General features: G+C 35.9%; 1 protein-coding gene and 1 long non-coding RNA gene across 2 annotated transcripts in view; both read right to left on the reverse strand.

Annotated features, from left to right (window-relative positions):
• Positions 1 to 15,588, reverse strand: part of LOC140162676 (uncharacterized) — a 252,946-nt gene that overhangs the window by 152,003 nt on the left and 85,355 nt on the right. The window lies entirely within an intron of this gene.
• Positions 9,662 to 15,588, reverse strand: part of LOC140162675 (sideroflexin-1-like) — a 33,015-nt gene continuing 27,088 nt past the window's right edge. The window contains exon 9 of the mRNA XM_072185948.1: positions 9,662 to 14,118. Within this exon, the coding sequence (XP_072042049.1) occupies positions 14,022 to 14,118 (97 nt within the window). The 3' untranslated portion in view covers positions 9,662 to 14,021. The remainder of the gene's footprint in view (positions 14,119 to 15,588) is intronic.

The following is a 15,588-nucleotide window of genomic DNA, read 5'->3' on the forward strand; positions in this document are numbered from 1 at the left end:
TCCTCAAACAAAATATGTGTGTTGCCGCTCATTCAAAAGCAATTACGCTATTTAGGTTTAACAATAAAATACAACAAAAGGGTTCGAACCCATGACGGGTGTGATACACAAGTTGCTGCTTACTAGTTTTAGGGAAAGGTCAGTGTCTGTATACCATCAATACCATGCATGCAGATCCTAACATCCAGTTTATTTCAAATAAAATATGACCGAAGTTCCATGGCAAATAATAATTTTGCACGCTTGGTTACGCTTTCAACCTCTACGATTTATGATACAGACTATTTTCAATTATCAAAATATCTTTATTAGGTTTGCAGGAAATGACAGGAAAATACATTAAAACAATAAAATATAGATGATCAAAAAATCATCCCGTTTCTAACAAAATCCTAAAACACTCTCCTAAATAATTAATATATATTCCAAAATGGGCGGATTTTTTTGGAATCTTTACAAAACTACATTTCTTTCTTATAGTATCCACGTGCGGTATCCCTGCAGAGCAACATCAGGTTCTTAACACACACGTGTCATACTTTCAAGGAATTATCTATAGAAACATTGGATATGGTTTCAATTCTGGAGTGAAAATTAATCAACCGTAGTCGGCAAGGCACATCACATCAAAGGCTACTTTCAAGTAGATGTGTAACTACTTGAGAATAAAGGACTATGAATAGGTGCGACAGGATAACCTACGGGATTATCTCAAGGATATAATTCCGTTCTTCCTCCTTCTTTTTCAACTTTCCTGGTTATATGCACAACTTCTATAAACACAGGTAACTCCATTTAGCACCCCATTGAAATCAATGGCCAGTGAAACGGACTTAACTAGTCAATGTGGACTCATTTTTCTCAGAATGGCCAAAATGGAGTTACGTCTTTGTGTCACTGACCCCAATTAGTCATCAAATAGATTCACTGCATTATCGTAAGACAATGATACAAAAAGTTGGGGTTATAGCTAGCCCAAATTGAGTGCCAGCTAATAGGCCACATGGACATCACCCACTTAGTTGTTTTTTTTGATAAAAAAATATTTGCTAAACCACATGCGTTTTAGTCGCTGGTAACCAGTATTTCAAAAAAGGGTGTAGCTTTGAATTGATGTGATGGGATTCAATTTTATTCAATATCTATGCTGACCAACCGATCGTTCTACGGTTTCGCGCTTTAATTGCTATAGGCATATGGCCCGAGATTGCCGAGAAGGCATTGAGACAAACAGCATGCATGTGAAATGTTCCAAAGGTTAATGATCGAGAATGAAAAGAACAGATCAACTTTATCATGTTTGTCTCCCTATGCGTATATTTATGGCCTTGACAATATTTTCTGATGTTCTTGATTAGGAATGAGGTATATATTAAAACAAAAAATAGTTATATTAAATGAAATCTTAGCACAAATAAATCGTCTTCATTCAATTGTCTATACTGTGTGCATATTTGTGCTCTCTTAAAAGCGAGTAGAAATAGCTTGTCAACTTTCAACATGGGGACACGTTATGAAGTATCTATAATTAGTGAAAAGATATAGCTCAGCGGCCAACTAAAAGTAATTGTCTATAGTAGGTCCTATACGACAAACCAGATTTTCTCTCTGAATTGGCCGTATTTTTACGTGTAAAATCAATCGCATTATCGTGTTCACTCTAGCGTAAGTTTAGGCCCTATTTGACTCATTGGAATGTTCGAAAGGACCCCCCGCGACTGTCAAGGTAAAATAAATCCAGTATAAAACATATTACGCCGGGTCGGCCTGGATCGGTTCCAGTTATACCGACCGGAGTATACCTACAACTCTGTTAATAAACATGAAAGTCCCTTGTATGCAAAGGTTGATATTTACACCATGTTACAAAAAAATCCCAAGAACATCTATTTATTTGACCTTGGATATCTGTGAAATGATAATTGGCTTTCAATTTCATAAATTATCAATCTTCACATTTGACCTCTGATAACCTTAAATAATAAAATTTTTGATTTGCTGTTCATATAGTCAGTCAGTTAGCATACGCTAACCTAATATCGTAGAGTATTAATACACACGCATAGAAGGGCAATTTTGTCTGTACGCTGGCAACACAACTTTGTAAACGCACTGATTCGAATCTGCCACAAGTGCATTATTTTGTACAGATGTCCAGAGCAAATGTGTAGACAAACGTGAGCAAACATATCGAGGGTTGCACACCATCACCTGCTCCTACAAAATGAGTCCATAGGGGACCATAGATACAGTACATTAATCATGACAAAATTCAATAGAAAACAAGACATTGTGGAGGAAATATTGCTATTTGAAGACCAAAGCAAGGAGCCAACTTTATGCTCATTTTGTTGTAACTGGTCATAGCGAGTTACACCTTTCTGGTTTCGAACCCTCGATATATACATCTTCTCACATGAAATTTTTTTTGCCTCAAGCAAAAAAATAAATAAATAGGCCCTGACCTGGGCCATTTTGAGTAAAACAGACAACTACTCTCATTTGGTAACCTACTGATACAGGTTGTGTGTATATATATCTTTTATTTATTACAAATCTTATACATTATATGCCTAATTAATATTTACATTTTAATTAAGTGTAAACACAAACTGCTGATTCTGCTTGAAATGGTTCATAATCTGATGTTTCATTCTGCAAAATAAATATTGCAGCAAAAGGCACTAAAAATAGACCCAACTGATTGTCAATGCTGCGTTCTCAATTCACTTATATGTTCCACATTTGTTATTAATTGACAGGCTCACTGACTACACTATGCAATTAAGAGATCAATAATACTTAAAGGAAGTGTACGGCAATCACAACATTATGTCTTCTATGTTAGAAAAATAATGATCAAGCACGAATTACAATGTTAGAAAAATAATTATCAAGCACAAATCACATGGTTTTATTTTAAACAAACCATAAAAACAAATAAAAACAGCCGGCTCTCAACACGCGATATTCAAAATTTCCGCGCCGAAATTGTCTAGAGCAATGACATCCAAATAATACAATGAACGCTGACAAAAAATGAGCACAAATAACCATGACATAATTGCTCTAGATCCAGTTGTGGTTTTAAATATTTAAGTCTCTGTACAGTCTTTAACTGTCAATGAAAAACAACTACTAATAGTAATAGCAACACTTTTGAAGTATACTACACAAGACAGTATATATAAGAAGCACATTCAAACAGAATCCAAATTAATCATAAAATTATCTTTATTAAGTCATTTGTGCTAATTGACTTTAAAATAACACATGCATAATTATATAATAAAGGGATATTTCTTAATTCAGCCAATTTATACAGCAAGCTTACAAGCTTAGTGAAAATAATATAATTATTATTACTTATTGTGAAATATACTGTATATACATTACGCTTACAGCCAGGATGTCTCTGAAAGAACTGTACTGTCACGAAATTGAGTATTTTAGTCCTGGAGGGGGCACTCTCATGTAAATGTGGTACGGGTATGTGCGGTGGACAAGGGTCCCTTTTTCAGGCTCTCTGGCAGTTTCATTGGATCATGCTCCAGTTCTTTGAGCCTTGAACTCTGACAGTTGTAGCTCTTTAGCCGAAATTGGGCTATTCCATTTAAAATCCACACTCCCCCTGATGTGGAAGATTTTGGAAATATCTTCCACATAGGGAATATGAATTTCAAATGGAATGAACACATTAGCAGCTCCATTTGAAACTCGCTCTCCCTCGGGGAAGATTCAGGTTGAATCTTGCTCAGAAGGTGTATGAAATTCAAATGGAGCTGCCTAATGTGCTCATTCCATTTGAAATTTATACTCTCCCTGTGGCAGATATTTCCAAAATCTTCCACACGGGTAGTGTGAATTTTAAATGGAATAGCCCATTATTACTCATTAACATATTGAAATTGGGAGTTACAAATCAGCTTATATCCGAAGATATCATCAACAAACTGTCAAATTAGTCTCAAAGCTGGTATACCACAGTTGAGACTAATTCAACATTTTTTTATTTCTTTGGAAATACACAGATTTGTAATGAAAAAAATACGAGCTCCCAAAATCTGCATTTTGATGGGATAAAGTGGGGGATGAGGCTGTCAATCAGGTCACCCACCTTTAAGTGATTCATTACTTAAAATGATCAAAATTTAAGATGGTAGTGCAGTTCTTTCGTAGACGTTAGGTGCCGTTGGAAGCCACAGATTCTGAGGATATAAGGTACTACTGGTTTACAAATAAACACAAAAATAGAGTTTAAGGAACCTTTTCACACCCTGCTTTAAAAAACAGAAAATAAATATTAAGGTTGCTTCTATGATGCATGCATTACAATATGTGTGCATGACAAAAAAACATGTTATTTAACAATAACTAGGGATTATTATCGCCACACAGGAAAAACCTATGCGTATAACATAAAAACATCAGTTAGCACCTATCAAACTGAAGGATAATTTTGTCACTGATTAATTTGATAACCAGGCCGGTTTAGTTCAGGTTTAGTTCATCACAGAAGAACTGCTCAGGCCGGGCTTCCTCTTTTTATCAAACATTCAGATAAGTGGGCAAGTTGACAACGGGCTATTCTAGTTGAAATCCATACACCCCCTATGGAAGACATGAACTTAATCTTCCACACAAGGAGTATGTACTTCAGATTTATTTACCTGAATGTGGGACTCCGTTTGAAGTCAACACTCCCTATGTGTCTTCCATTTGCCGATCGCATGGTCCTCTCAAAACAAGGTTCTACCTGCTAAGTGTGTGATGTATGTACATACGCCTGTCAAACGCACGCTTTACGTGCAATACGATTGCGCATACGTTTGCTGGGAGAACCTCGTTTTGGTAGTACCGGTAATAAAGGCGGATCCATGCAAAGAGCGAATAGGGGGCGTATGGATTTCAACTGGATAAGCACAATGAACCCATCGCCTGAAGCTACTCTACTGCTACTGCTCCATGCATTGCATACTATGAGCAAACATGGCATATAGTATATACATAGTCACATCTAATGTAACAGATAGCCTATATACAGTGGATACAACATGAGGTATTCTGGAGCAGTGAGAGGTCTACTTCTTTATGTGTACTCCGGGCTTCCACTTTGATAACACTGCGCACAAAAAGTATCCGTAAGCTTGTTATAACAAACACAATATCTTAAAGATACTAAACCTAAGTTACCAACTAAAATAATCAATAGATGGATCATTTTGTTCTGCATATTTTGACACCTCATTTGGCATGATGTAACTTTATTTCACTCAAGTTATTCCAATTTGAATGAAAATTGAGAACATTTCAAAAATGACACATTTGGAATATTTCTTCCAGTCCAGGGCGATTCCCACCAGCTTTTGTAACAAGCTCATTACAGCGTGGCAGATCAACAATCACACACCATGCTCATAATTGGCTTGTTTCAAAAGGAAATAAAAAGTTACCTCATGTCGAATGAGGTATCAAAATAAATATACCCATAACAATATTCTCTATTGACTTAATTCATTTGGTAAGAAATGCTTAGTGTAATAAGCTGTTGCTTTTGTTTTAAGTGTACTGATACTTTTTGTGCCCAGTATATTTGAGGATGATTGATACTGTACAAATATGGTACAGTTTACTCTACAATCTTGCCGCATCTAATCCTAGTATCTAATGCAGTAAATATGTGAATACACACACATATAACATGAGGTAGAGACAGTGGGAGGTCCACTTATTGTGCGTACACCAGGCTTCCACACAGATTTGTGGATGATTGATATTAAGGGGTACTACACCCTGTGGTCAATTGTGACTATTTTTGCATTTTCTCAAAAATAATAACACACTGGTAACAAAAAGTTATGTATATTATTGGGGCAAGAAATCTAATTACTACACTGAAATTTCAGTGACTCAAGACAAGCGGTTCAGCATATATGATAGGAAATGAGGTACATCCTAGCGGTACCTTATTTCTTATCATAAATAATGAACCGCTTGTCTTGGGTCACTGAAATTCCAGTGTAGTAATTGAATTCCTTGCCCCAATAATATACATAATTTTGTTACCACTGTGTTATTAGTTTTTGAGAAAAATGCAAAAATAGACACAAATTTATCGAGAGGGGTGTAGTACCCCCTTAATAAACAATATTGCATCTAATTCCTAGGATCTAATGAATACACACATAGAACATGAGGTAGAGGCAGTGGGTGGTCCACTTAAATAAATTGTTTGACTGGCGTAAAGCGACCGACTCTATAAATAGGCCCAACCTTAGACTTTTTTTGTTGTTGAAAAAACAACAACAATTAAATTTAAACAAAAAAAAAGTTCCAAGGCCATTATCAAATGCAATTTACAACTTTAAAAGTGAGTGTAAAAAGAAATATATGCTACGCCAATCAAACTATTTTTTAGGCCTTATTCTATAGTTCTTTTCATATTCTCTTCTTGTTAGTGACGTTGGAATATTGAGGTTGCATAGCCTTGTATAGCATGCACCATTCTTGGAATCACAGCACAATATACCCATGTGTGAAGGCGGCGGAACTGAAATGCTCGCTCGATCCTTCATGTAATTATTTTGTATAAGCTAATCCTATAATCCTAACCTAATTTTGTGTATAATTACATGAAGGAATACCCAAATGCTCTTGCTCATGCAAAGATGCCTTTTTGACATCACCTACCACATTTGAGGTAAGAACTGAAATGTTTTGCAGAGTTCCTTTTACAAATTAAGCTTACTGCTAACCGTCAAGCGAGTATTATTTTTTACAAGGTCCTATGCACACGCTCTAAGTTATGCACGTATACACAAAGAGTAATACTCAATAAGGACTTTACAAAACATAACCATGGAACAAAAAAAGGGCAACCTTGATCGCCAGGATTTGAACTTGAGACCTTAGTTCACCACGTAAACTTGTATGACTCAAAATTCGGACCGCTCGCCATTAAGCACATCGTATAAGTTCCTTGTACTACTTGAGACCTCTTGATGAGGCTCTGGACTATAATTTGTTTCACCCCAAGTTCGGTAGTGACGTATGTGCATATTTCGTTCTCCGCAGTATCGAATCGTGCACGTAAAGTGAAACGCGCTGAGTGCAGGCGCACACATGACGTCACTACCGAACATTAGGTGAACCAAATTATAGTACCTTAACACAATGAGAAAGAATAATGCCTTCATGACTCTACTTAAAGTACTAAAGTAATTCATAAATTGAACCAGCAATGTTGTGATTATGAGTCCCATCTAGTATTACTGCCATCATGCCCTCTGATCCTAAAATCAAAAATGTTGGTACTGTCTTCTCTGCTACAATTTGTTACAAAAGTAATACAGAAAATATACCCACTTACAATTACATGTGGATGTGTGCATCTTCAATATTTTTTGATATTAAACATTCAGTAGTACTGATTCACCTCGATAAATTTAATTTCCATAATTTTTATGTGGTTTTTGATCATTGGTTAAAAAATAAAAACTTTGAAAAGCCTAAATTGAATAATAAAAGAAGACATTGTTGAGCAAAAAGAGAAGAAATAATAGTAAAATAATCTATTTTACAATAAAATATACATGTGTGGCAAATAAAGGCAAAAAGTTGTTCGAGAAATATTTCTTTTGAAATTCAAAAAGATGTCACTCACTCATCAATCACTTTCCACTTTCAAACATTGTACAATCACCTATATTCATTTACAGACCCACATAACTTATACCATGCCCTTGAAGTTTCAGTACATAAGAAATGTTTTTATTTCGGGAGTTCCAAATGTCTAGAAATTCCATCATTCTTTAAAAAAAAAGGTTCCCATATTACTTGCATAATAGTGTGCAGGACAGCGTATACTCGGGAACAGGGTGGTTCTCCAAAGTGTTTTCTGAATGTTTTTTATTCCGATGAGTCTTTTGTCCAACACACTTTGCTATGAAATGTTTTTTGCTCCGATGGGTCATTTGGGCAATTTAAGTCCATATCAAATCAACCAGGGGTCCCCAGGTGACCCTCTCAGATTTTGATGAAATTCCATCAGAATAATCTTTTGTGGCCATAATGAACCCATACAAAATATTGGCCTCATAGGCCATGTCGTTTTTGAGAAATGGCCCTTTGAAGTTTTGCCTAGAACCCCCCTTTTTTGCACTCGCGAGTGTCATTGGTGATTTTTACCAACTTGGGTAGCTTATAACTTCTTGTTCTGAACAGATATAAAGCTGCAATGTTGCATTCTAGCTAACCTTATGTCATATTTTTAGAATCTGGCTCTAAATTTCAGATATCTGCTTTCCGTTTAAAGTTATGAGCACTCAAAGTTGGTCATTTATTCAACCGCAAGTGTGATTTTGTCATTTTGGGTGTCCCCTGGTGCCAAAAATATGTGGTCATATGACTCAAATGTCATAGATACATTGTCTATAGGTACATATCTAAGCCCACAAGCAAGTTTGAGCAAATCAAACCATTAATGGAGGAATGGGCGGTATCCGAAGTTGGGTTGGTGAAAATTTGCTGGAGACCCCCCTCTTTCTGACCAATGGTTGACCATGTTGACAGTTGAAACATGAATTGAAATTTACAGCCCTGAAACATACTTATGAGACCTACCTAGAAACAAAAATTCAGCTTTGGTACTCAACTCCATCATAGTTAGATGGCTCTTGAAAATAGGAGAAAAACCTGTTATTTCTTGTTTAAGGGTGTTGAATTAGGCAACCATGGCAACAAAATATGCAAAATTTTACTAAGTATATGTGCATATTTTTGGGTCGTATATTACAGACCACTCTAGATGTGTTTATTAGCCTCTAAAACACACCCAGAACAAATTTCATATGACACTTGTGAAAAAAACTTGGTCAAATTTATTGATTTTGTTGTCATGGTTGCTGAATTCAACACCCTTAGACAAGAAATAGTAGGTTTTCCACCCTATTTTCAAGCTGCCATCTAACTATGATGGAGTTGAGTACCAAAGCTGAATTTTTAATTCTAGGTAGGTCTCATAAGTATGTTTCAGGGCTGTAAATTTCAATTCATGTTTCAACTGTCAACATGGTCAACCATTGGTCAGAAAGAGGGGGGGTCTCCAGCAAATTTTCACCCGAACCCAACTTCGGATACCACCCATTCCTCCATTAATGGTTTGATTTGCTCAAACTTGCTTGTGGGCTTAGATATGTACCTATAGACAATGTATCTATGACATTTGAGTCATATGACCACATATTTTTGACACCAGGGGACCCCCAAAATGACAAAATCACACTTGCGGTTGAATAAATGACCAACTTTGGGTGCTCATAACTTAAAAAGGAAAGCAGATATCTGAAATTTAGAGCCAGATTCTGAAAATATGACATAAGGTTAGCTAGAATCCAAGATTGCAGCTTTATATCTGTTCAGAACAAGAAGTTATGAGCCACCAAAGTTGGTAAAATCACCAATGACACTCATGAAAGTGCCAAAAGGGGGGGGGTCCTGGGCCAAACTTCAAAGGGCAGTTTCTCAAAAACGACATGGCCTATGAAGCCAAATTTTTGTATGGGTTCATTGTGGCCACAAAAGAATATTCTGATGGAATTTCATCAAAATCTGAGAGGGTCACCTGGGAACTTTTCAGAAAATTGGTTGATTTGATAAGATATTTATTCCGAAGGATTGTTTGTCCGAAAAAGTTGGCAATTAATCCGTAAGTAATATTGTTTCTATTAAAAGATTCATTTCCGCGTGCTGCCAATTCAGCTTGTGCGAATATATAGGAATCGGCGTGCAGAAAACAATTGGTTCCCAAACAATGATATTTGTGTTGATAAAAACTTGTTCGAGCCAATCAGTCAAAACACTTCAAAATTGAACTGCGGCTGTCATATTTTTTATTACGTAAAATCAATGCATTTGTATCTGATCATATTAAAAGGATAAACAAGTCGGCATGAACATTTTTATGAAACTATTAGTGATCCAACTTTATACTATTCTTACATCGTAGCGTGCTTTCGTATTTGCACTCCTGTGAACCCTTTGATATGGTCTTACACTTGTTTGTGGTCATTTTTATTGGACACCCTATACATGGAATGCTTTTAAGGATCACACAAAAACTTCAAATACATACATGAACTGCAACATTGCATAATGCGAATATGTCATTGCGCTATTTTGAGCAATCCAAAAAAAAATCAACTTTTGCATTGTGTTTTTGCATTAAAAATGCTTAAAATACCACACAGGTTATGCAAAGTTTTCTTGTAGTGCTGTCATTGAAATGTTTTTTCTTGTCCAACATGTCGGAAAAATTTATTGACATGTCAACATAAAAGTACGTCCCTGACTTGGTCGAAAATGTCAATGAAGTTGAATACACAATCATATAATGTGACGTGTTATGTCAAAAGGAGACACTTTTGGGCAGGTTATGAATTTTGAGGTTTTTACATATCTTAAATATAGAGATATTTTGCTCCACAACACCGTTTTCCCCAATGAAAGCGGACATTCCAAAGCGAAGATATTGAGTTCAGAAGTTATGGTATTATAAAATTGGAAATTGAGATATCGGCCTTTAAAGATATTATTGACAATGTTGAGAGTAGGAATCAACTTGAAAAATGTCTCAAAAAATACAAGATGCCAGTTATATTCCGGCCTGAAACTATCAGACAATATTTTAAACATTAATAACATCACAAATTTGCAACAAACCCAAATTGTGTAAAAATCACCCACCGGCAGATTTTTGGCTATTTCTCTATTTACGATCCTGCCCAAAAGTGTCTCCTTTTGACATGACACGTCACATTATACCACAGTATATGTGTATTCTAATCATCGTTAATGCATGACATCAGCTGAAGTACAAGCTAGTGAAGCTACTTACTAAACGCAAGACATCATGGTTATTTTTAAGAGTTTTATTTAATTTTACCACTACTTCGTAAGTATCATGTGTCATAAACAATGTCAATAAATGTTGTAATATTCCAATTTTATGTCGACATCGGCAACTTTTTCCGATGTCGACATAATTGCATGTCGATGACAGCACTACTTTATATTTTAATGCTCAGGTGCTGTTAAAGTGGAAGTTTTTGGCTATTCCATTTAAAATCCACACTACCCCTGTGGAACATTTTGTAAAGACCTCCCACAGGGTGAGTATGTTTTTCAAATGTAATTGGTCAGTGTTAATCATTCTGAAACCTATACTCCCCCTGTATTAATTATAGCTTTACCTATATCTTCCCAACTGGAGTGAGTATTTCAAATGGAAGTTACCCAACGGTCTATTCTACTTGAAATTCATACTCCCTCTGTGGAAGACTCTAGCTAAATCTTCCACAGAGGGAGAGTGGATTTTAAATGGAATAGCTCAATTTCATGCTTTTCACACTCAACAAAGCTGTAAACCGCAAAAATAAAAACACACAAAGTTGGTTTTTTTAATGTATAGGCTTAAAGTAATAAGCAAACGTATTAGAGTGTGGTAGGTTTGTATAGTTATTCCCCTTTCTGATCTTACACAAATATAATATCCCCATGTAGGAAACAAACATTTTAGCCACTTGCAATATCTCAGGCATGCCTTTTATAAAATCAGGGGTCCATTTCACTGAACTTTTAACCCTTCATAACTCAAGTTACCGTTCGTAAAGTTACGAATATCCAATATTTGACGTAACTTTACGAAGGGTCCATGTAGTAAATCCCCATTACTTACGAAGGGTACCGTTCGTAAGTAACTTGAGTGAAATGGAACTTACAATTTGTCATAAGTTACAAACGATTTCGAGATTTACGAAGCTTCGTAAAGTTTAGTGAAATGGACCCCAGTTCATAATTGGAGCACCAACAAATGAATTATTAGATACATGATTAATTATTCATATAAGATTAATTAATTATTCATATGATTACATAATACTACATTGGCTTATTAGGATTCACTAGCATCCATACTCAAGTTCATGACATCAAAGTTGTATACCTTTAACCGTGGGGGCAGAGGGGGCAAATGACCGTACTGGGATCAATGACCCCTTTATCCACACCAATTTTGGTATATGTGACACGATCTGGTCCATGGGGCCAAAGGAGGCATTTTGAAAATTGAGTTACTGTAATTATTACATTATACATACAATAGGCTATCATTTACTGAAAACACCAAAGGCCTAGCATACTTGGTTCTAAAGTTATGAAGTTTTTTGATGTATATTTTCTTATGTATTTTAATGTTTTTTACTCCATATTTTTACCTTTATCTCAGTTTCAAATTTGCCGCCTTTGGCCCCCATGGACCAGATCGTGTCACATATGGTCATTTTTTCAAAATTTTACTCAATTTTTCCCATAAAATAGCATAATGCAATAACATAATGCAATGCATTTAAACCAATATTTTTGAAATTTGCTGAATTTTCCTGATATAAAAACCTGAAAAAGGATGGCCCAACACACAAATGCTTGCATACTCAAAGATTGACCTTAACCAAAAGCAATGAGTACAAAAACTCATACTATATCTACAAGTTGAGGTCAACAATTGAGGTGCCGAATGAGAATATGAACTATGTCCCTGGAAATGAGGTCATTTTGGTTACAATCATGATGTCATAGACTTGAGGATTAGCCACAGACTACTACAGGTCTACAAACCATAAACAGTCAATGTCTCAGCATCACCTGTTGAGGGCCGATTGTTCCATGAAATACATCAGACGAAACTGCTATGCACATATCGCATATTTTGACAGTCTTTCACGTAAACGCAAAGACACGCAATGCTCTATCGCGATACACAAACTCAAGCAACACTGACATCATTGTTAGACACGCATGATACAATGATCAGCTCTCATGAATATGTAAAAATCCACAGCATACAAAGCACGGGGACTGTTGAAGGGTATAGTCTATAGTAGTCTGTGGGATTAGCCTTATTAGACGCATGGCAGACACTATTAGGATGGCGCTGTACAAAGTTGGTCAAGTGTCTGACCGGTTTTACCAACTTGAAATACTGCCCTCCTGTCTATACACTATACATCAAAAAGGCTAAGGCACCTTTATTGGTTCAATCTTGTGATCGACCATCGATATTTGCTCGATGTAACCTTTAATCTTAATTTTATTACTGTATTCTCCCTATTGAATGCCCAGGGGCTTTGCATTTTCCAAAAGGTGGGTGTTAAATAGTGTTTTTTACACCAAGAAATCCCATTAAAAACATCCCTAGTACTGCCTGGCAGTGCTGCGGTGCTCCATAAACAATAAGGAATTTCTACAAATTCAGTAAACACTGTCAATAACAATGGACACACACATGGATATCTTCAAATCAGTGATTGCACGTTTGAAAATACAGGTACCGTATGGTATTATGGAATAGTTCAGTTTGGTTGAAAAAAGGGTGCGGTTATTTAGTAGAGAGGGCGCTTTAATAAGAGAGCACACTGTAATTGGTCGATAGTTCATTAATACCAAGTATCAATGCCCGGGATGCGATATTTTTTGTACATCACTTTTGTAGCACATGTGGTAAAATAAGCAGATTTAAAAAAAATCTTTTATATTTCAGTAAAAAAAAGGTTAAAATTTGCAAAAATGATGTACGGAAAAAATATCGTGCCCAGGATTATTAATGCAGCATCGACGGTCGATCTAAAGATTGAATGAATTTGGGTGCGGTGCCTAATGGCATTGGGAGATATTGGGCTATTCCACTTGAAATCCACACTACCCCTGTGGAAGATTTTGGAAATATCTTCCACAGGGGGAGTATGTTTTTCAAATGTAATTAGTCAAGAGTTAATCATTTTGAAACCCATACTCCCTCTGTATTATGGCATTACCTATATACCTTCCACAACTGGAGTGAGTATTTCAAATGGAAGTTACCCAATTGTCTATTCTATTCAAAACTCATACTCCCTCTGTGGAAGACTTTAGCTCAATCTTCCACAGGGGTAGTGTGGATCTTAAATGGAATAGCCCAATACACCTGTTTAGAGGCCCTTGTTGAAGTAGACTTTGTCCATAGATTTGCCTCTTGCTTCTATAACTGCTTTGATCTCTGGCTCTAGCTTGCTGGTTGATATAGAACTGTATAAAAAGAAAGAAAAACATAACAGGGTATACAATTTATTTTGATGGGGTACCCAGATATAAACTGAGCTCAAAAAGAAACTTATAATTTTTCACAAGGTCATATCTTGAAATCCTGTCCATCAAATTGAACCAAAATTACACACAGTTTTACTTCAATACTCTACTCTTAACACATGTCAGTAACCAAGCAGTTATCCAACTGACACAACAGCAAAATGCACTGACATGGGACAGCTTCCTGGACCACATTCACAGCCCAGCCCTGTTTCATGAAAAAAGTGTATGAAAAGCAGAAAGCAGCACCGTTTTATCATCTGTGCAAGGATCTTGTGTGCATTCTCACATATTTTTTGCCCTGGGTGCCAAATGTTGGGCTGTGAAAGTGAAGGAAGTCCAGGAAGCTGTCCCATGACAGTGCATTTGCTGTTGTGTCAGTTGGACAACTGCTTGGTTACTGACATGTGTTTTGAGTAGAGTATTAAGGTAATCCTGTGTGTAATTTTGGTTCATCTTGATTGACAGTATTTTAAGATATGACCTTGTGATTCACAAGTTGTAAAAAATTACAAGTTTCTTTTTGAGCTCAGTTTACATTGGTTCGACCTCACATTCAATATTGCATGACATAGGTGCATATTTTGCTGATCGCAGTATCGAAATCATGTGCATAAAGTTAATCTAGCAGAATGTACATGCATGCATACAACGGCGGTTTATTGGCATGCTTGCAGCGTAATTGCAACAAAAAAGAACACATTGTCACTATAGAATTTGAGGCGAATCAAAGAATAGCAATGATAATCTTGTGAGCTCCACTTGAGCAAACCAGGATGGCTTGGGGCAGCCACAGGGTAAACACCCTACTCTTTACAAAACTGACTGCGATATACATAGGTATGACAATCTATACACAGGACTGACGGCTTAACGCCCCTCCAATGGAAGGAGTACTCTCATGGTTTATTTAATAAACTCTAAATGAACCATGGGGTGAGCGTAAAAAAAAAAAAAAATTGTTTGTTTGTCCATACAGGCTTATGAAATAGTTGGGTCGGTAGGTCGTATTTTTTTAATATTTTTTTTTTTACAGATATTGCACTTGAAACTGATAATTTGAAGACTGGTAAATAAGTCAAAAGACACAGCACTTCACTGGTTTAACTCTTGAGATGGTTCTGCATGTTATACTGTTCATTTTATTTACATTTTCTTTCTTTAAATTTGTACTAACCACTGTTTTATACGATGTCCCATCGATGGCAAAAATAAAATAAAATATAAAAAAATAAAAATTCAAAAAAAAAAAAAAAAAAAAAAAAAAAAAAAAAATTCAAAAAAAAAAAAAAAAAAAAAAAAAAGACACGGTCGGGATCAGGGTACACGGTCGGTCGGACGTGGACAAACAAACAATTTTTTTTTTTTTTTTAAGTCTAAATTGAATCTACAGATCTATTAAATTCAGAC

The sequence above is a fragment of the Amphiura filiformis genome, chromosome 10 (genome assembly GCF_039555335.1).
Source record: "Amphiura filiformis chromosome 10, Afil_fr2py, whole genome shotgun sequence".
Lineage (NCBI taxonomy): Eukaryota > Metazoa > Echinodermata > Ophiuroidea > Amphilepidida > Amphiuridae > Amphiura > Amphiura filiformis.